Genomic DNA, 21,776 nt, shown 5'->3' on the forward strand with positions numbered 1-21,776 from the left:
GTAGTTGGGACCCCGGCCCTTTCTTGAAGTTGCAAGTGCACTTTGCTGCACTAAGTAGTCCATAGGAGAACTGTGTTCAGGACAGAAAAATGGAAGCACCTGAGATCAGTATCTGTCTTTGAAAATGCCAGTTTTAAAACATGTTCTGGTGCAGTTGCTGGCCTTATAGTTTATGTTCACAAAACGGCACCTGCAAAAACTGTTTCAGAGGCTGCTGCAGCCTCAGGGTTACTTGAATGGTGTTTGATTTCCTCTAGTGTTGCTGGAAACAGTTTTGAGTTTTCTTCTAAACAGCTTATTTGAAACTGTGTTTATTTTGTAGATATTTGCTGAGAGTTCTCCAAGGAACATTGTTTCCATCTCCGGTGTTGAGAGCCAAGCACCTTGACAGACTGACCCCTGAGGAGCAGAGGGAAGCAATTAAGAGGTGGAAAGATGACTGCATTGTAAACTGTAGAGTGGAGTTCCAGGCTACTTCTGGGTCTTCCAGCACAGCCACAGGTCCTGTATCAGAGGAAGAAAGCATTGCCAGTGTTTTGCCAACATCTAAAACACCTTTTCAGGCCTGTTCAAGAGATGGGTTTGGAGAGGATAACTCCTTCTCACCAGACGTTCAGGATGAGTCGGGAATACAAATGGCTTGAACTCTGAAAAGACCGTATTTCTGAATTCATCAAAGGAAACTAATTCAGACACATTTGGCGGTAATAACTGATGCGTCAAAGTCTCTGTGTGTGCTTCTGAAGAGGGCAGCAGTGCTGTTTCTCTAGCACACAAAGCAGGTTTGGATTCTGTTTTGTGTGAAGAAGAGCTTTAATGTATTTCACAAAGTTGGAATGCTAACTGTTTAAAACCCAAGAGTAATAACTACTGATTTATGCTATGTTGTGGTTGTTTTCTTCAGCCAAGGTAGATGATGCACACATTTCCTTAAAAGCTTTTTTGTTTATAAAGCTTTTCAATAATTTATTAAGATGTTCAAGATCTAAATGGCTGGGTTGTTTTTTATATTTTTTCACACAGTAGACTTTGCATACTGCTTATTTCTTGTACGCAACATGGCATAATACCTCATGGTGTTATGGACAGGACATTGCATGAATACAGATTTGCAGGATCCAGTTCAAGTAAGCCAACCTGATCCGTTGCACTGCTATCCTAAAATCCTAGCGTTCCCTGGGATTCACCACTTGCTGAAGTATGAAATAAGCAGAAAGGCTGGGATGTAGTGTTACAGTTTGGCTTGTTAAAAGACTCCTCCAGTACGTGTATACAGTAATTGTTTCAACTGTTGTGGTTCAGTTTGTTCACCAGGCTATTGCATGGGCCATCTCAGTGCTGGCCAAATGCAATTTTAACCCTCAGAAGATCAGCCCAGATGAGACATGTGTCACGTGTCTCCCTCACCTTCCTCTTTGTGTGCAGTCTGTTGTAGGTGAACCTGCTCTGGCAGGGGGGTTGGACTAGATTATCTCCAGAGGTCCCTTCCAACCCCTATCATTCTGTGATTGTGTGATTCCACAAAAAGAGCAAGTGCAGCCTTTTGTTCTCCATGATAGTTCATCCTCCTGCTACATCCCTCCTTTTTGTCTCCATGTGCCGTTTCATGCCATTTGCCACTGACTGGACTACTTTTCCTCCTCACCCAACTCGGATGTTGGCTGCCTGACTTTTTCTCGAAACTCTACCTCATGCCTGTGCTGCAAAATTGTCTGCCTGTAGCAGTAGGTAGCTCCAGTCTGTCTTCAGGTCTTCTCTTACAAATAGCAGCTTCTAGCTGGCGACACTACTTTTCACTCTCAGGTGTTTTTACATTCCTCTAGACTTTTGTAATGAACAGCTTACATATCTCTAAAGGCTGCTCAGAAGAAAGTATTGCATGTCCCAAATTTGAGCTCTGTTGCTTATCTGTCTTGGAGATGTCCTGCCTCTACCAGTTTCCCACTGCTCTGCACACTGCACAAAAGCTGGCTGAGGTGCATGTGGCTACTTCTGGATTCCAGACTGTCTAAAGTATTGCCTCTGTTTTACTTCCCTCCCCAAAAAGTTACATGGCCAATTATGGAGGAACTTAGGAAATCGTTTGTATCCACTAGCACCTGTTGAAATAAACAGTTTCCTCAAACTGTAGCTGCTAATGAATTATTAGTATTGAGCCCATTTTTTGGTTCTGTTTCTTTCTAAAACTTTCTGCTTTCAAATTGCCAAGATTTGTGTGTTTATTTTTAGGTACCATGTTTGGGGCAAGGGCTCTACTTTTTAATTGAACCGTGAGCTTTCCACGTCAATGATCAACATTACGTATTCCACATCTTTGAAGATCTCTGAAAGAATTTAAACAAACGCTGTGAGGTCTGAGACAGCTGCTGCTATGCAGGGCAGATATTAAGGGCATGCTAAGTTCATTCAAATGCAGGTCACCACATGTCACCAAAAGTTTAAAACGGTTCTGTTTTCAAAAGATAGAATGTAATTAGGGCTGCCTCCATCCCTAGTGTTAGTGAGGAGAAAAATATCCTTTTTGTTTAGCCTGTAGAAGAAAAACAGTGGAAGGAGCCAGTGATGACAGCCATTTCTGCAAATACATTTTTTTAATTTGGTTCAACATGTGACAAAATATTTTTGGTAAGTTCTAACATCAGGTTAGTGGGGACCTTTGAAGTGATGGCAGACATTCAAATTTTAAGAGATCATGTCGAGCATGTTGGTTTGCAGTTACAATTTTCAGATGTTTGTAGCATCCTTCTTGCTGCGGGGGGCACCTTGCCAAGAGTGGACTCCAGGTGTCCTGAGTGAAACATCGCAGCTTTCTTTACAAGCCATGGGGACTGTAAGGTGTCCAAGAAGAAGATGCAAAAGAGCCAGCAGGTTTTGCAGGGAGATTAGCTGGTACAAGGGCAGAATCATACAGGAACAAACTTGCTGGGACTCAATGTTAAGCCATCTGCTCTGCTCCACAGACCCAAGGCAGGCTTGGCTCTACCCTTATCAGTCCTAGTAGATGTTCTCCTGTTGCAAAGAGCTCCAGAGAAGCAGTCACCTGTTAGACCTAGGGCCAGCTGCACCATGCCTCTGGAACACTTAAATTGCTATTACGCAGCTTTTTACAAGCCTAGTCACCCCGCTACTCACTGCTTAGTGTGGTGAGGCTTTCAGGATGGATTCTTAAATAGGATGAAGGATGATTTCATCTGGGTCTCCAAAGTGCCAGACCCTGTGGGTTGCCTTGAAACTTTAGGTCCTTCTAAAAGTTCCTCTGTGCTGAGATCACAAGTACTTTTGTACCACTTGAAGTGGTACAAAATGACACACACACACATTTTTTTTTTCTTGGTGTGCTGCTTCACTGATGGTGCATGTTGCTTAAAATTGTCCCCTATAGGTTGTGTTCTTTTAGAGTACTTTGACAAGTAGTCTAAGTGATAAAATTATGCCTTGTGTAAAATCTGATCTTTTTTCTTTTTTTCTTTTTTTTTTTGGACAAACAGCAGAAATATCTAAGGGATGTCTGCTGTGATCACTTGCTATTTTTTACTGAAGGGGAGATGAGGGTAATGAGTCTTTAATAAAAGCTTCAAAATGTTAATTGGCCATATCTAACGTGGTGCCAAATGAAGGGTGCAAGCACATCGCTCTCCCTTTGCTTCTCAACAGTTGAATGTTTCCTGTATTTTTTTTTCAGCGCTGGAGACGTCACGATCCCCTGCTTGCTTCTGCACTTAGGCACAGCGTGACCTGACTTTTCCATTTTGAAAACAAGCTTTTTAAGATCATCTCACAGGTGCCTTCCAGATGTCATAAAGGAAAGCACAGCATTTATACTTTGATTGTCAGTTTAAAAAAAACCAAAACAACCACCTTCAACTCCCCCAAGCTTTGTAGCTACACCTAGAGCAGCTTTAACTCACTTCTTGATGTGCAATATTTGATTTACAGAAAAAAATATGCTTTTTTAAATTATTTTTTTCACAAGCAGCTGCACCTGTGCTAAACATTTGCAGGTGGCAGTCAGCTACAGCCTTTATTGGGCGAGTGTTTTCGCAGCACAGTGAACTTTGGTCTGTACCTGGGGCACAGTTTGAGCTGAATGTTTAACCCAAGCTGTGGTTTTTCCCTCAGCCCCACTGGCTGCAGCACAAGGCTGAGGACCAGCTTATGCAGAGCACCTGCCAGCCCTGGCTCTGCTGCTGGTCAGATCAGCCCTTGCTCTATGTGGAGGCTAATGGAGAAGTTCTGAAGGTGACTGTGTTAAGAATGTTCTCATAGCTGAGTTGCACTATGGTTTTTGTATTATTTGTTCCTGTTTTATTCTGGTTATGTTACTCTTGCCCTCATGGTCCTGGATACCTTACTGTTGTCTGCAGTGAGAAGGCAAATTTTAACTATTTTAAGTTTCTGCATGCTTATTATTTTGATTTTAACATGTCTACATGTTGTTGAAATGCTGCATACCAGTTAAGAGGAGATGGTTATTGCAAGCTAATTGTATTCCTGAGGAAAGCCATAGAACAAAATGTGTTCAGAGAAATTTTCATTGCAGCTTTAGTTTTTCACATTTGTCAATCCAGAGTAGTTGCTGGCAGCGGTATTCTTGGTAATATTCTGTATTGGAAGCATACATACAGAAGAAACTAAAACTTGTACAGTGGTGGTAGTGCCAGAACCTCTACAAGTGGTGTTGTGCTAACAGGGCTGTCCGGGCTGCTTAAAAAAGCTAAATAAGGGTATGCAAATACCTTTTTAAGGTTGTTTTTAGGCATTATTGCTAAAGTTATAACTTCACACCTCTATATTCTCATTGAGTCTCTCTCTCTAAAGATTAAAACACATTTTCAACAGAGAAGTTACTTGGAAAATGATGGTAAATTTTTATTAGTACAGCTAGAAAGAAACACATCTGCTTGGCTGTGTGACATTGCTTCCATTTGGAGCTACAGCTGTGGCAGAAGTAAAACCAACAGTTGGTACCGTACAGTGAGGCTACACTTGTAAGAGAAACAGCGTAACTGTGATCATAGCTGTTATGTTGGCACACGGGAAAAGGCTTGATAACAGTGTAAGGAGGAGTATGTTGCCTATTTCATGTGCACACATAAAAAAAGCAGTATAAAAATACATTTATAAAATTACAAATTTCTTCTTTACATGGAATGTTGTGTCAGACACAGTTGTGGGGAAAGAAAAAACCCAGCTGCTCCCTCCTAAAGCCATTTGGGATGGGGCTCAGCCTGTAATTTCTTCAGACTGATCCCATACAGGAGGAGGCTGGACCATATCTTTAAGCAGGAGTCTCCCTCATTTCCTGGGAGAGATTGCTTGGAAACTGGTGGCAGGCCAAGCCCAGTCAATTAAAATGTGTAATTACATATTGTTATTTGGTAGTGCTAACATCTACATGAAATGATTATATGTACTCCAGTGCTTTACAAAATTCAAAGCTGCTAACCACTTCATCTGGTGGAGAGATGTCAGGCTGGGCTGTTCATTTCACAGCAGCGCCTCGCAGAAACCTGCCTGTCACCAGACACGTCAGATGGACAGCAGGGCGAGCTGGCTCTGACAGCCCCTGGGCCACCTACTCCTGTTACCGGCGCTGGGACTTCGACCGGTGCTGCCCTACAGCTGCAGAGATCCTGGCCCCAGAGAACAGCTGAAGTGGGGGACTGAGAGCTCCAGCTTCCATACCCTTGAGGCAAGGTCATCAATAACCTGCTTCCTCTGTAATCTACCTGCACTGGAAAAACATGGTCACCGCTGCTTTCTCTCATTTATAGCTGGGGGAAGAAGAGCATTTCTATGTTACAGTAAAAACAAAATCCTTAATATATATTAAAAAAACCCCAACCTAGCAAAGCCTAGAAGGGTTTTCTTTCTGAGCATGAAACAGTGATACAATAGTGACTTAAATAGAGTTTCAGAATCCATAATATAAATACTGAATATTTATTAATAATGCTCTCTAGAGCGCTGTCTAGTATGTTAGGCATATTAAAGGAGAAGATACGGAAATAAGAGGTAAACCTTCACTAAAACAATAGTCAGATTTATGTAGATTAGTTGCAACATGATTAATAGTACCTGAAATGTCCATTAGTTAGCTCTTTTAATGCATGTTTCCACATATGGCAGTCATGGTATTTCACAAGGCCCTGCCATGTTGTCATGGGGGTATGCCAGAGGTAGCAGAGAAGGTAACTATATGCCTTAGGCTGGATTCACAGCGGACCAGGCACAGCACTGAAAATACACAAATTTTAAACACATTGCTCCCCGGTGAAATTCATCCTGTAATCCTCAGGTTCCTGACTCCTCCTACTCCGGCCTCCCAAAAGCTGTGAGCTGCACAGGATGTCACCTACAGCAACAGCTGATCAGACACACCTCCCCTCTACACCACAAAGAGGTGCCAAGCTCCATTATAATTTTTTTTCAACCAGACTCTCTTGGAGTCAAGGCTTAGCCTCTTGCCTACTGCGCAGAGCATTCCGCCATCTGGCTACCAAGCACTTGAGTAGCGCTCTTTGAGCCTTCGCTGACGAAGCTGTTGTACTTTGCTAAACATATTTCTAATATTCATTTGAACAGAAGCTGGAATCCAAGTCTTCTGTCACTCAGATTTCTTTCTGCCTTTTTTCTTTCTCCCAATTGTTTCATCTTGCTAAGCAAAATGAAACTTTTAATGCAAGATACTAGAAGAGACCTATCAAAAAATACCCAGTTTCCCAGTATTTGGCATACTGCTCACACTCCATCCTTTGCACTTTAAATCTGCATTTTCCATATCTCACCAGATGTTCAAAGTAGCTGACTGTAGGTGGGGAAACCATTGCAGTGGCATTGCCAACCCTGTTATGTTTTTAGAGGTCTGGAGATGTTCAGTGCACACTTTATAGGCTGTGAACACACTATACAAAATGGGGAAAAAAGCCAGTGGAGCATAGGTTGGATGAATGTGCTGATCGGTGTAGTGCTGTCAAGGCATGGGTGTTTCCTGGACTCATTAAGACAGTGGAAGCTTCAGAAAATTAAGTGGTAGAAACTGTCCAAAGAGTCTGAACAACTAAACTTTGGTCTCAGGTGCCTCAAGTGGTAGTTATGGGTCTGTTGGCCTACTGGTCCCTCCATCACCCGGCAGAGATGCCCAAGCTGGCTCTGGGAACAGAAGCTGTGCAGTCAGGATGGTACAGGGTTATGCCCAAGCAAGTTGGCCACCCTGAGGGACAGAATGTGTTAGGTCAGGCGCACCAGCAGCACACGGCTACGCAGCTTCGGAGACCTGCATGTGTACTTTGGTGTGCCCTGTGCCACACGGACGTACAAACTCGTCGATCTCTCCCACACCGTCCCGCGTGTGTTGCGGCCATGCCTGGTGTGAATATACGTCTTGTCAGTGCTGTCTGAATGCACCGAGTTCATTCCTCATGACAACAAGTGAGTGAAAATGCATGTTCTACTAATTGAATAGTATTAAAATAGGTTATCTAAAAAGGTTTTTCTAGTCTATGCTACTGCTTAGTTTGAATAGCTGAAAGGCAGAAAGTGGCTGATTCTTTTCTTTTAAGCCTTGGTGCTTGGAATAGCACCACAACACAGTTAAAAGAAAAGTCAAAGGGATTATTAATTCTACCCCAAAGTATATTCACCAGCAGAGGGTTTATCGTTAACATACACTGCATATTCCATAGCTCCACAACAAGCATAAATAGAGCTTGAAACTCCTTTTCATAGAGTTTCTGGACTGCAAAATCTTCAGTGTTGAAGTGCTGATTCCTTTTTTCTTTTGTCTGTCAGCACAACTCTTACCATCTGGAGTTAGTTTAGCAGAAAGGTGTGGATGTATATTTGTCTTTCAATCCACTCAATAAAATGTGACACATTACTGTAAACTCCAGGTCCCAAAACCTTGGAAAAGCAGACAGAGCCCCAAGATGTTAAACCAAACAAAGTCCAGCGCCCTGCAGGTTGCTCACACACAAGCGGTCCTCCACTGTCACCCTGCAACATGAAACAAAAAAAATCAGTCTATAGGGGCTACACATGGCCAGCAGTCGTATGGTTAAAGCTATGTCTCAGTTCCTACAGCGATTTGCCTTTACTAAGTAACTCAGCTGTAAAAACCTGCTGCTCTGCTGAACTATGTAGCAGCACACAGCGTTACCAGTATTTATTCCCTGTTTGTACAAAAAATTACCTGCAAAAGGCTTGTACAAATATAAAAAAATCAGTCTAATAGTCAACTAATACAGAAAAACCTTAAAGTCTTCAAGCAGCATTTCATTATCGTAAACTGAAGTTGATTACACCAATAATAATAAAAGCTGGGTTAAAATAGGTAAATAACTGTTGTCATTCCTATAGTAGATGAAGTATGCTATACCTAATAAACATCATAGTACTTCGATTTCTAAAAGCAAGTCTGGCTGTGAGTTTCTCCTTAAAGAGAAGCCTACCATGCAAGAGTCCACAGTTCCAGACTCATAGCCAGCACACAGCATCCTGCTGGTGATGGTTTTCATGTCAAAGTATGACTGGCATCGTTCCAAGGAAATGATGCGAACCTCTCCTTCTTGAAGCTTGAAAGGCACTGAGAAACAGAATTAAGCATTAAACTACACACACAAACACAGAAATACTTAGCTATGATGGCTCTTTGAGGTATGATAAATATTTGCATTAGGGTGGCTTATAAATGTTACTTTTTTATATATATATTAAACATCAGGAGGGAAGAATCCCCCTTTCACACAAAGCTAAGGTGAAAGCAGGTGGCTTTTTTTGCACTGCTGCACTGCAGGATTCATGACTGTCATGCTCCTGAGTCAGGAGTGTACATGTTGCATTCTGGAAAAGGACCACACAGATGGGGACTGGTGCAACACTTGCTGTGTATCGTGCATTCGCACTGACTTATCGTGCATTCACACTGACAGACTGAGGAGGGAGAGCACCTTTACAGGTGCAGTGGCCACAGAACAAGAAAACACACTAACGTTCTGTTCAGAGAGACAGAAACAACACTTGTGATTATGCCTGGATGGAATAAATCGTATCACAAGTCCAAAGTGTGACGCAAAGCATTGATTCAAGAAAGTGTTCATTCAGCCTGTATGCCAACACTCAGTGCCTTCCGCTTTCACTGAACTAAGAATGTTGCACCCCCACTGATGATCTGGTACCTTCTCAATACAGTTCTGAATACAACCTAAACCAGTAAAACGATAACCAGTTCAGGTGACTTTCTTGACAGGAGTTTCTAGATCCTCAGCATTTTTTAAAATCAAGCCACTTGTCTAAATAAGGATTAAGGACCATAAATTCAGGCTGCTGATTTGAAAAAGCTAGGCTCTAGACACAGCTAGAATCCTTCATGAATAGTTACAGTTCTCTGCTATTTAATAAGGTCCAGTAATAGTACAAACGGATCAAGCTTTGCAATGGGATCACTTATTTGATTAACTCAGTAGAAGGTTAACATGTTTTTCCAAGAAATTTTCCAGAAATACTCATCTTACTTTTGTTGCCCATGTGTCCCCAGCCTGTGATGTAGCAGTAGGTGTCTGGCTGAACCAACTGGTCCTTGCTGGGCAAACAGACAGGTCTAACATAGCTTGTCTCGTTGATATCCTCATCCAGTTCCACAACGCTGATATCATAGTCTACGACTGCTCTGTTGTAGCGTGGATGGAGGATAATGGTCTTCACTAGTCGGGTCTGCATGAAGCTTGATGGATGATCAAGATTGCTAATCCCAAACACTACTTTCCAAACAGCTGCATTTTCTCTCCTTTGTAAAAAAGAAAAAAATGGGAAATTTCAATCAAGAGCTTTCTTTTAAGCTAAAACACCAGAGAATTTTTTCTCCCTGACTTTTTGCACATTGCACTTTGCAAAGCATTGCACATACAAATGCAATACAAAGAAAAGACAAATATTTGGGCATCATTACTTCCAGCTAAGATCTGGGCAACAAAAGACAATCCTTCCCATTTCCTTCCTGTCTGTTACCAAACAAATTAAATCTCACACCTTCATAAGATATGTAACCTTCTATCAGTTGCTGTATTAAATGCCAAACGCTCTCAAAATCATCCCTTGGATCCTGCCCGTCTTAGGTGCTCACACGCTCGCTGGTGGGCATGTACAAATTCCTCTGGGGTGACAATATTGTTCAGTAGTACGCTGTTGACAGCGGTAAGTCTAGCTGAAAACCCAAAGGAGTCTCAAAGAAGCAATTCTATTATGAAAATTAAGTCTTTTATGGTAGCCATGGGAAAAGTCCCTTATTTATTTGGCATTCAGCCTGCCTAAGCACACTTCCTATGCCTAAGACCAAAGGTTACTTTGACTCTTACAATTGTTTAAGACTCTTTTGGTAAATATACAAGATCACAAAAAAAGGATGCATATGGTACAAGTGGGAAGACTGAACTAGTGTCTGTTGAAACACATGAGAAAAACAGGCTAAGAGCGTGTAATCTCTTGACCATAACTGGTCACAGCATAAGTCACAGGTTCCTAATTAGTCTGTGATTCTAAAAGCCCTCAAAAAAGTCAGCATTTTTCACAACTGATGAAAGACAGTTCCATGTAACTAGGCACCTTTGACAAGATCGAAGCTTAATCAAAGCAGTGTAAATCAAAGCATGCAAAATTTCAGCTTTTTCACAATACTCAACAGTATTGTAATTTCTGTAATTTGTGAAGAGATTTGGTTGCTAAATAAAGGCTATTTTTATCTTGAGTTGCATCAAAATTCTGATACTTCAGACTATAATGAGCATTTCACCATCACGATCAGTTTGCGAGTTTTTCCATAAAGTTACAAGATTAAGTGCTAAGAATATTCATATGCTATTGTGTTTATGAACATTGTAAAAAAGCATTGCTCAGAGCAATGAGCAGTCACAGCCAGAATGTATTGTTCTACAGTTCAAGAAAAAAACCTTAATGTCTTGGATGCTTTGGTATAATGCATTTCAAAACAATATTGACAAAACTCTGGGGACTATACTAACAAAACTAGCAAAGGACACGATGTTTAATGTAGCCCTTTCCATTTATGCCCTCTACAAGTATTCGTGACTATTTGCATTAATGTTTTCTGCTGCATTATTGTTATATAGTCCTCATGTTTTGTACCACAAACTTCACATGAACTTCATAAAACACTTCACAAAATGGAGCATTTTGTCTAAAGCACCAGAGCAATTTAAAAGACATTTTAATTGTTCACTTATGTGGTTGGTTTGGTAAATTTTTGAAATACTTTATATCGCGAAAGCTTCATGGCATCAAGAATGATCTTGCTGTTGCTGTATCAAGCTGTACAAATGAAGAATTTAAATATTTCAGGCTGCTGGGAACATACCCTCAAATCTATTTAGAGAAGCAGAAGAGAAGAAAGTTCATATAACTCCTCAATGAATTATTAAACCAAAATATCTTAGTACTTTAAGGCATTTAGAATACAAATGCGAAAGAGACCTTTTACACGTAATGCCCTGAGCTCACATAGATATTATATAGCCCTAAATGAGGGGTAAATGAACAGCCTCAAAATGTAGTGGCAGTCTTTCTGCATTTGACAAAAATGGAAGAATTTTTACTTTAGAAATTTCACAGCTTCTCTGCTTATCTTTCACTAATGAGAGAAATCTCCTAGCCATGAAATTCAGTAACAGTCTAATATTGTTGAAGTATCCACCTCTAAATACCACCCTTTATTTTAGATCACCAGAAAAAGTTCTTCTAAAGGTAAAGAAATATTCTAGATACTGCTTAGCTTTATTTAAAAATAGATGGGGAAAGAAGAGAAATTCCTTGTGCAGGACCCAAAATCTGATAAAGACAATATTCTTGTTTGTATTACTCAGGTTTAGCACTCTGTTAGTTTAGAAGGAAGGTTATCTAGGTTACTCTTTTAAGTTTCTGGTTATTACTTTTCTTCTCTCTGAATGGAATCAGTTCTTGAACAGCCTTAGGGCTTGATATGATGTGATAGTCAGAACTGAGGTCTCTCCTCAGTCACTTCCTCTAGCATTTCCATCAATAGCTTCACACCTTGAGATACTCACACTATCACCTGCTTGATGTCTTCTGGTTTGGAAACAAAAGCCACAAACTTTGCCCCTACCACAAGTTCCATCAAGAGCCAGGAAAAAAAAAAAAAAAGGAAAAAACCCAACAAATACCAAAGAACTCAGTGTTTCAGAAATAAAAAGACAAAATATTTGAAATTATTACTGAAAAAGGGAATGATTAATGTTATAAAGAAATATCAGTCAAGAGGTACTTGCTAACCACAGAATTTCTGCTGGGTTGAACAGAAAGAAAGGTGTTTAGTGTAGTCTAAAATAATTTCCAATGAGCAAGTAGCAGTTTAAAGCAGGATTAAGCACTGATGACAACTGCATAGCAGAAAAGTACTTGCTAACTGCAGCAGAAAACACACATTTCAATTATCTTTAGAAACCCCATTAAAAAACTTTGGTACAAGACAAAAGAAACAAGGTAATAAACTTCCCTCCAAAAGGGAGGTTCATTAAAAAGAAATGTTGGTTGGCACCAAAAAGCTGACAATGACCAAGACAATTCTTAAGACATGTAAACTTCCTCTGCACTCCAGACTGTCCATCCACCACAGGGCCTCAGATACTAGGAGGCACTGAGTAGTGGTTAATACTGACTTCTTAATGATTGCAATCCTAATAAAGGAGTGGAGTGTTTATAATTAGAAATGGCAGTGACTTCAATATGTCAGTTGCACTGTGAGTAAATAGTCAGGTTTTATTTTTACTAATGGCCACAGCATTTTTCCACGGTGATTTCTATGCTGGTGCCCAGAATTATTTTTTTAATCTATGGCAGTTGTATGAGAGCTATAGGATTATTGTTTTGGTCTTCTTCCTTTTCCTGTTTCCTGCTGAAAGTCAGGGCATCTTCATTTAGCTTTCATCAGCAGAAACGCCAGCAATGAATAATAAAGCATGTGAAAGCTTAAGCTGATGCTGTTTTATACCATTTACTTTCTTTTTCGGTCTCTTAAAACCAGGCCTCTCTGATTTGCCGTTCTGCAAAGGTCATCACCTACCCCTGTGTGTTTGGTATAGGAGGGAGGACTTGGTAATTCACATGTCCAAGTTTATAGGAACAGTAAAACTGTCTGAGCCCTCTCACCCTTCAAAGCAGTGTGCTACTGTCAAGACCCATCTCTTTGCAATCAAAACACAGCCACATATGTGTCCACTTGGCTCACTCTGCAGCGAGCACTGCCACGGCCATCGGCCTGGGCGACTGGTCCTACCACCAAGGATCCTCTTGTTCATGCGAGCAGCTGGGCGACGGCCGCAGTCTAGTGAGGAACAGATGCAGAAGGGAGTTAATCGTTACCACAAAGGCAGCACATGCAAGACCTTCTGCAAGAAAACTGGGCACAGAACAGTATTAAGAGAGTCATGAAATTACACTGAACAATACAGTATATGAAGTCACCAACAACCACACAACAATATCAAACATTTTGAGCCATTTTCATCCTTCCATTATATCAAAGGATTTGCTCTCCTGGTATTAATTTTGAGCGGCTCAGCCTGAAATATTAACCCAGCTAAGTTTGGGATCCTGGCATCCTTTCTCTCAGGAGTTACCAGGCTGCCCTTGGGAAGGTTTCCTGGGTTTATGGCCTTGTCTTTCTGCCAGCTAGGAGCGTGTTTGAGCTACTTTGTAGCATCCTTAAGAACTGCTTCTGGAAAACCTGCTCAGCAATAGTAAGGCTTTTCTTAAGCCAGGTGTGAGGTGAATGTCACAGTGTTTACTCAGCTACACGGCACTGAGCTTGCTTTGCCTGTGGAAATTACTAAGGGAGGATATTTGAAGATTTGAAGACACTCCAGTACTCTGTCCATTCTACTTTACAAGCCACTTCCACTGGAAATTATACCAGATTCCCATCTGCCAGAGAGTTACTTTTCTGAAAGAGTTAGCCCTTCACTTTTGTTTCATTTTATATTCTGGCTTTGAAAGATGGCAAACTTATTATTTATCCAGTTTATACTCAGTCTGATTTAGAGAACAAAAGAACACCACCAGTTTCTGCAATCAGCCTCCCAAGGGAGGAAATACTGCCATTGCCTATATCCGTGGGAATTTAGTGGTGAATAAATTGTAGCAGTGGTTATTTGCAACTTGTAATTCTTACTGTGTTCACTTCACTTCAGAGGGCAAGGGGTTTTAAGTCTACTTAAAGCAACATAGGTCAGAAGCAAACACCTTTGACAGGCTCCTATGAGCTGCTTTTTTTTTGTGATGAGTAGTAAATGTTTTGGTTAGTTTCCCAAATTTAGGTCATGCTTTGTGGTTAATTTGCCCTGTGTCAAGCTAATTTAAGTGTTCTTCAGCAAAGCTCTCCTTGACTGTAGAACTTGAGTTTATTGAAGATGAAGAATTTCTGCATTTTTAAACCACTTAAACTTGCACAATCTGCTGTGCCTACAGACTTGGTCTGTAACTTTCTAATTCAGGTTCTTCTGTCCCCTTGAGCTTCACAACCAAACAGACCACAGCTTCAACTGCCAGGCAGATAGCCTGCTAACCACTCCAGTGGTAAAGGATATTTTCAGCAGGAAGTTTTATCAAACTAATTTTTGGAACCTGACTGCTGACAAAATTCATTTTGTGGGAGCAGGACCGGGCTACTGCAATACACAGCCTCGTAGTCAAAAAATAAGAAAAGCTGATGAAACTGAATAGAGCAGGGAAAAAAACCCAATGCAAAACTGGATGTTGCAGAAGTCTAGTCAAATTTCAGAATGAATCCGCACTAAACATCTGCATTTGTTAAAGTAATTTAACATATCTTGATAAACATCTTTGTTTTATATGCACTTCTCTCTTACCTTCTTTAGTGCAAAAGAGAGCCACTTTGCTTCTGCTTCGACACATCTGTCTAAATATTGAAACAAGAACATGGTGGAAATTTCAATTAATTGATGTAATTTTTGGTAATTTGCAAATCAGCACAGGTATTGTACTCATTGTTATGAACCAGCTGTTAAAAATTCCCCTCAACTGTAAAAAGAAACACAAGGAGCTTCTTATGCTAGATCACCCATGGTTTCCACTGTCTGCTTGGAGATAATTCAAAATATTAGTTCAGCTTTACAATGCATTTCATGAGTGGGTGCTACATATTTTGCAGTCTACCTCGCTCTCTGGGCATTGATCCAGCTCTGAGGTCAGCTGGGATGTACAGTCTGTCAAGCCTTAATTTATGGCACCTGAAAGTACAGAGATTGCCATTCTCTTCTTCCTTACAGCTGAAGGATAGAATTTTCTTTGAAATACCTTTGATAATGGATGATCTTTCATGCCGTAAAAGTTTGTGTGTTTTGAAATAAATCCAGGAAGTTTGCAAAAGTAAGTATTAAAACAACAAACAATTACCATTTTTGTCAAAAATTTTCAGATGAGAAAGGAAAGAAGTGATTCTCTGCCAATGGAAGGGAGATCCTTGTTAAAACAGAGAGCATTGTTGCTCACCTAGCTGACTGCCTTTTTGTTTCCACCACTTTTTAATTCCTACCATGTAAGTGCTTTTCTGAGGCAGATGCAGAGCTAAATTAGACTGGATACAGAGATTAGCTGTTCCCCAGGTAATTCTTTGAAGGCTGTAATCTCAGTAGGTAGGCAGTATCTTTAAAATTGCAACCACCTAAAAAGAGGCTGCATTTGATTTTAAGTCATAGATACTAATGTGGACACAACAACAGAGTGCCAGCAAGCTCACCAGATTAGCTTATATCTGTGACTTGACCAGACCTCTGTCCCTTACACTGCATATGCCCCATTCATATACTGTGCAATTCAGTCTACCTTCTGTTCCCGAAAACACAGACCATAAATTTCTGTTTCTAGACACAGACGACCAATTTCAGGAAAGAAAATTCTGTGCACAATTTTGAGGGGGATTTGTGCTCCATAAAAAAAATATACAGAATATAACTGAGACCAGCTACACTCATGTTTCACGCTCGTTTCTATGACTTATCTAATAGGCAGCTCTAAAAGAGAAAACTTCAAGCTTTTATGCATGCATAGCCTGCACTGTGCCATTCCCTCTTATCAAAACTTCATGAAACCACTGGTGCGTTTGTTAGTTCTTGCCCAAGTTCCCAGTAGTCCAGGAGCCTGACAGCTCCTTTAAACATACAACATACTCCACAGCACAGATGTTTTACATGCTCAAGTTCATCCAGATGAATACACCTAGACTGCAGGGCTCAGGAGCACTTCCCAGCTCCTGGGCCTGTCTTGGCTTCATGTTGGGAAGAGACTAAACACATATTGTCCTCTGTGCAGTCTGCTTTATACTAGAAAGCAAGCCAGGTACATGAGAAGTGAGGCAGGCCTGCAGGTCCTCCAGTAGGATGACTGGGAGATCAGTATGGGGTGCACCTGATCTGCAGCACATGCACAGCTGGTGAGAGCCATCTAGACAGGATGCCCAACACAGCCAAAACAAAAACAGCCTCACTCTTCGTGCAAGGCCTTAGCTTCTCGTTACCCATTTTCTGGATTTGAGTCTGGAACATCTGTTTCTACAGATTACTTTCATCTCTGTAATAGCTTTATCAATAATTCCCATTACTGCTGTTTTCTCTCCTTTAACTTGTACTTCGGGTGAAACTAGATCTTTTGCTACTAGATCTTGTAACACAGAGGCTCCAAATCCATCCCTTCACACATACTTCCTAGCAGACCACTTTCAAACACGGCAAAATACCTTGAAATTTCTGCTTTGCACTTCAGTGACTGAACAGAATATGACTGTGGACCTGCATTTGTGTCTGGTCACAACCCAAGGTGCTTATTCTTGTGTTACTCTGGAGAAAAGCATTTAGATACCATTAGGCTAGTGGAAAGGGACAATGAGAAAGGAAAAGAGTTAAAAACTGAAAATTTTCAAGTATCAGGCACCACCCTGTAATGGCCCTTCTTCTAGATGAAGAAATAAAAATGAACTTAAATGAATGGGGAAAATACTAAAGTAAAACAGAACTAGTACAAAGCTGAGATGTAGGAAAGCAAAAGTAGGCACTTGCAGACACAATCTTTTTAGTATTCCGTCGTTACAGAGAAGTTTCACTACAGAAAATAATGAAGCCACGCAAAAGAAAAGTAGGCGTGTAACTCATGTTCCTGTCTTCCTACATGTTGTACCTCTGTATTTAGCCAAGACAGTCTTTCCTTGTGAAACGGAAGGATTTTCTACGGAAGAAGGAAGTTCTGAAATCTCCTAGGCATTTGAAAGAGAACAGGGAAACAATGAATCTGCTTTTTGATGAATGCAGTTCCAGATGGGGATTAGGTGTCCTCGATGCTTAAGTACATTGGCTCTTCAGTTTCAAAGTCACACTTTGAATGTCTCAACAATGAGATCCTGGCTTCTCATTACCAACTACCTGTTTAGTCGAGTTAATTAAAAGGAATATACCACCATCTGAAGCCAGAGGAGCTGCTAAGGAAACCTACTGTAAGTGGATATAACTTCTGCTGAAGAGGCTGTGGTCGCTCCAAATGTAGGAATCCAAACTACATGGGCTGTAGAGGATGATAAGGTGTTGCAGGTTTTGCTCTATAGTACTTAATGGACTTGGTCAGCAGGGATTTAATGAAGCTGTCTGGTCCAAGTGCTTCAAGGGTATCGCCTCTATGTCACTCAAATGCTGTTAGTCTAGCAGAATGGGCCCCCGAGGATTCACAAGGTGCACTCAAAAGAGACTACAGTTGTAGTAGACACTAAAATTGTTATAAACTGTATCTTAACAACTCACATGAGTATGTGCTGGGATTTATACACAACCTTGGAAAAAAGAGCTTACACCAAGGGGAGTTTGTCATCCTCCACTGATAAGTGACTACCCACAGCAGTGAAATAAATCTCATTTACCTGTTACTTACCCATTCACTAGAAGTGCGTGTACAGTGGATGCATTTTTATTCTTCCAGTCTGAGTGCAGATTCAGCCATTTTTGATGCTGCATTTCCTCATTCTCTATTACAATTTCTGTTTTGGATGGTCCTCTGAAACAAATGAAAGACATTCATAGACCTTTCAGTAGGTTTCTATGTTAAAATTATGAAGGTGAAGAGGCCCTAGTCCCTCCTGTTTACTCCAAAGACATACAGCTGAATGTTATGTCAAAGCCACGTGTGGCAGAATCATAGTTAGGGGAATGAAATCACCCCAAGAAGCCAGGCCAGCTAACATATTACTGTTGCTTTTGTTGTATTTTCTGCCAAGAACCAGAATTGGAATTGGGAACAGCAAGAGCCTTCTGGAGGCATTTACTGTAGTGCATACATTGACATACTGTTTCTATAGTTTCTTGTCTCCAAAAATAGATCTTCCTATGTCGAAGGGGTAAAAGAAAAAAATATTTTCTTACATTCCTATCTTTGGAAATCCATTAAAACTTATCAGTAAAGAGCAGTCTGGGTCTTGTTAATAATAATTGACAGTATCTCTAAGTCCAAGCTGTCTGCTTTGCAAAACAGAACAAATCACGATGACGATGTCAAACCTGTCCTTCTGCAGCAAATTAACAGGAATATGAAAGTAAGTTAGAATGGTTCACCAAGAGATATTTTCATATATCCACTTCCTCTGTTTAGTTATTGCCTGATAGACTCAAGCCACTGAAGAAATTGCTGTTTTAGTAAATCTCAATTGCTAAATGGAAGAAAGAGTGTATTTTTTAAATCGCTTTACAAGTCATGCAACTTCCCAGCACAGAAGCATCCATGATTAGCCATCAGTCCCTGTCAATGACAAAGACTTTCAAGGACTGCTCTCCTGTACGTCGGTCAAAAGCCAAATTCTAAATCGTAGTTCATGGAAAAGAGAATGAGAAAAGTTCAGAAAAACTGTGATGCTTCCTAAAACTTGCCTCTGAACCCAGTCTCTCATGGCAGTACTTAGTAATGCCAGAGAGGTTTGTCTTTAAGTCCAATTTGCAGTATTAACTATGTTTCTTTTGAAATAGTTACAGAAGTGCGGCATCCTTTACCCACTTGATTGCATAAATTAACAAAGATCAAAGAATTCTGTTTTATGGTAAAGTTGTTAGAGCAACCATATGGAAATGTTTTCAATGGGGCCGGCAGAATTAACTAGGCTCTGAGGTCACGGCCCTGGATCCTGCCTGTTACATGACTTATTTTTCAGAACCTTCTCTGGGCATATTAAGCAAATATGATTCCATGATCTATTACTCAGAATGTGCAAGCAGATAATAAGAAGCGTTTTTAAAGACTGTGGGTTTTCCTCATTTAGAGAAAGCTGTTTGCTGCAAAAAGAGCTTTCTTCCTCAGTGCCTGCTCACAGCAAACACATAAAACTCTCCACTCTTCATTTCCATCATTTGCTTATTTCCCACTCTTTTTCCCACCAAACATACACAAACTTTTTTTCTTAAGATGACATTCTGCATTATGAACATCTGTGAAGAACTATGTTCACCATTTCATAACTGTGTACAGTGATATTTTATGTAGCTGTAAACAGTGTCTGATCTATAAAATATGCAACTCAAAAACATGCAAAAAGGTTCAAATATCATGCCATCTGATGAATCCAAATCTATATTATCCCAAATACCAGATTATTTTGCTGAAACCTGCAGTTCTGAATTACAGCTTGTGATGCTATAATCATCATTAAGCAGATACGTACTTCTAAACCAGGGCAACAACCTATAAGACACTTAAGCCTGTATGAAATTTTCTAATTATTAATACAAGTTATTATACTTAGTAAAAGTAAAATTATGGCTATGCCTTTTTTCCTTGGTGGTCACAGCTTGATACAATACACTCAAAAACAGTATACCCTAACTTATGTCTTTAGAATGCCTTCTATAAACATTTATAGAGCGTTTCCTCCTTCATGATATTTATACAAGGTTTCTTTCAGATAGGCAAGGGCCACCACTTGTCTCCTTTCATCTATTTTAATTAGAAATAGCGAGAATAAAGGGGACTTAAAAGCCTCATTTCTAGCTGAAGAAAGCTGGAGACAATGGTTAGCATTTGTGTAGAGACCAAAGCATACTGGGAATTGCCAGAGAATGAGAGAACACAAGCTAGAAGTATTACAGGAGAAGTAAGGACTCGGGCTGGTGTGAGCTTCTGCATCTGAGACTTTCTGCATCCAGGGAGGGGCTGCTATGCCAGGAGTATACATTACACCAGGGACTGTAAAGCACTCAGAGAAAAGGAGGGAGGTAGAGCAATGGGGACTCATTTTAGCCAGACCCATCCTGTGCTCCAGAAACACAGCAGGCAGCAGGTTCTACTCAGCCCCTCTTGGAGCTGTAGCATACAATTTCTTCTGTGGGCACACTCTAAAGAAAAGGGAAGAAGGATCTTTCAATGGACAGAGACGCATCAGCTCATACTGTATAACTTCTTTGTAAAAATATTTTGCTTTACTGAGTTGCTTACAGACTCCAACAACAAGGACATAGCTGCTAATTACTTTAAGACATCAATAGACATCTTTGAGTTCAAAATTAGCTCTCTCTCGCTAATTTTTTATTTTAGTGGCCTGCTGAAGTTGACCTAAATTAAGTCAACCTACACAAAAGTCACGTTTGTGGCCACATGTAATGTCTTTCAGGATTTCAGGCAAGCCAAATAAAGAACCTTTTTTATGAAATGCTTTCAGACGGTTCTTTCACTTCTTTGCAGTTTTCTTCTTCCCCCCCGCCCCCCCTTTGGTTGGCATATATGAGAACAGCTTTATTCAGAAACTCGCTGTTGATTTTAGACTAATGCTTTTAATTATTACCTGTATTGCAACGATAAGCAAAATTGAAACCATATTTGTTGACTGAAACCAGATATACCTGGAACACAATGTGCAGTTTTGAGGCCCCTCAGTTTACGAGGATATTCAGAAACTGCAGAGGGTCATGCAGATGGCTTTCAAATTTTCTCAGGGCCTATGGCACTGATGTACAAGGAGAGGTTGAGGGAACAGGACTTGTTTACTCTTGTGAAGAGGAAGCTAAGGGACAATTCATTAGCAACCTGCAATTGCTCAAAGAGGACTTAAAAGGTGATGGAATCACATTTTTCTCAACAGTGCTGCATAGTAAAACCAGAGGAAATGGCCTAGAGTTGTAGCTTTGGAGATTCATAGTGGATGAAAAGGAAATACTTTTTCACTAGGAAGGTGAAGCAGCCCTGGAACAGACAGACTGTGGAACCTCAATCCGTCAAGGTTTTCAACACTTTAGCTGAACAGGGCAGTGGTTGAGCTGATGTCTTTTTGGTGATAGTCCTGCTTCAAGAGGGAGATGGACTAGATGTTCTCCAGCTGTCTGTTTCAATGGGGATTTTATGACTTTGTTGCACACTACAAATACACTGTAGCGACCAGTACCTATGCTGAAGAGCTTAATCTTAAAAAAGGCCAACAGTTACTAGAACAGATTTTTCACACATAAGAGCATCTTTTAACATTACAGTACAGTCACTGAAATATCTACATCATTTAAGTTTGTTAGTGATATCTGCAACCATAAGACATTCATACCAATAATGCACACCTTTTGAGTGGTGATCTTTGGACCAGATCCTTCACGAGACTTTGAAGATAACTTACAAATCCTACCTGAATCCCCATGACTTTGTAACATCTCATGGTGCTATTTGGATGGAACCATTTGAGTACTGAAATATTATTTTAAAACCCATAGGGTTCTAAGAATCTG

General features: G+C 40.4%; 2 protein-coding genes across 4 annotated transcripts in view; one reads left to right on the forward strand and one right to left on the reverse strand.

Annotated features, from left to right (window-relative positions):
• The window catches only part of ATP10D (ATPase phospholipid transporting 10D (putative)), a 40,658-nt gene extending 39,261 nt beyond the window's left edge, over positions 1-1,397 (forward strand). Inside the window, exon 22 of the mRNA XM_059817502.1 lies at positions 323-1,397. Within this exon, the coding sequence (XP_059673485.1) occupies positions 323-644 (322 nt within the window). The 3' untranslated portion in view covers positions 645-1,397. The remainder of the gene's footprint in view (positions 1-322) is intronic.
• Positions 1,398-5,982: 4,585 nt separating this feature from the next.
• Positions 5,983-21,776, reverse strand: part of CORIN (corin, serine peptidase) — a 165,716-nt gene continuing 149,922 nt past the window's right edge. For 2 of the 3 annotated variants that reach the window (XM_059818118.1, XM_059818117.1), the window contains 6 exons: positions 17,959-18,081; positions 14,895-14,944; positions 13,177-13,351; positions 9,513-9,784; positions 8,451-8,584; positions 5,983-7,995 (listed from right to left, as the gene is read on the reverse strand). In XM_059818118.1, coding sequence (XP_059674101.1) covers positions 7,813-7,995; positions 8,451-8,584; positions 9,513-9,784; positions 13,177-13,351; positions 14,895-14,944; positions 17,959-18,081 — 937 coding nt within the window. In that variant the 3' untranslated portion in view covers positions 5,983-7,812. The remainder of the gene's footprint in view (positions 7,996-8,450; positions 8,585-9,512; positions 9,785-13,176; positions 13,352-14,894; positions 14,945-17,958; positions 18,082-21,776) is intronic. The other variant, XM_059818119.1, reaches the window with a different exon arrangement.

Source organism: Gavia stellata, chromosome 5 (assembly GCF_030936135.1).
Source record: "Gavia stellata isolate bGavSte3 chromosome 5, bGavSte3.hap2, whole genome shotgun sequence".
Taxonomy (NCBI): Eukaryota; Metazoa; Chordata; class Aves; order Gaviiformes; family Gaviidae; genus Gavia; species Gavia stellata.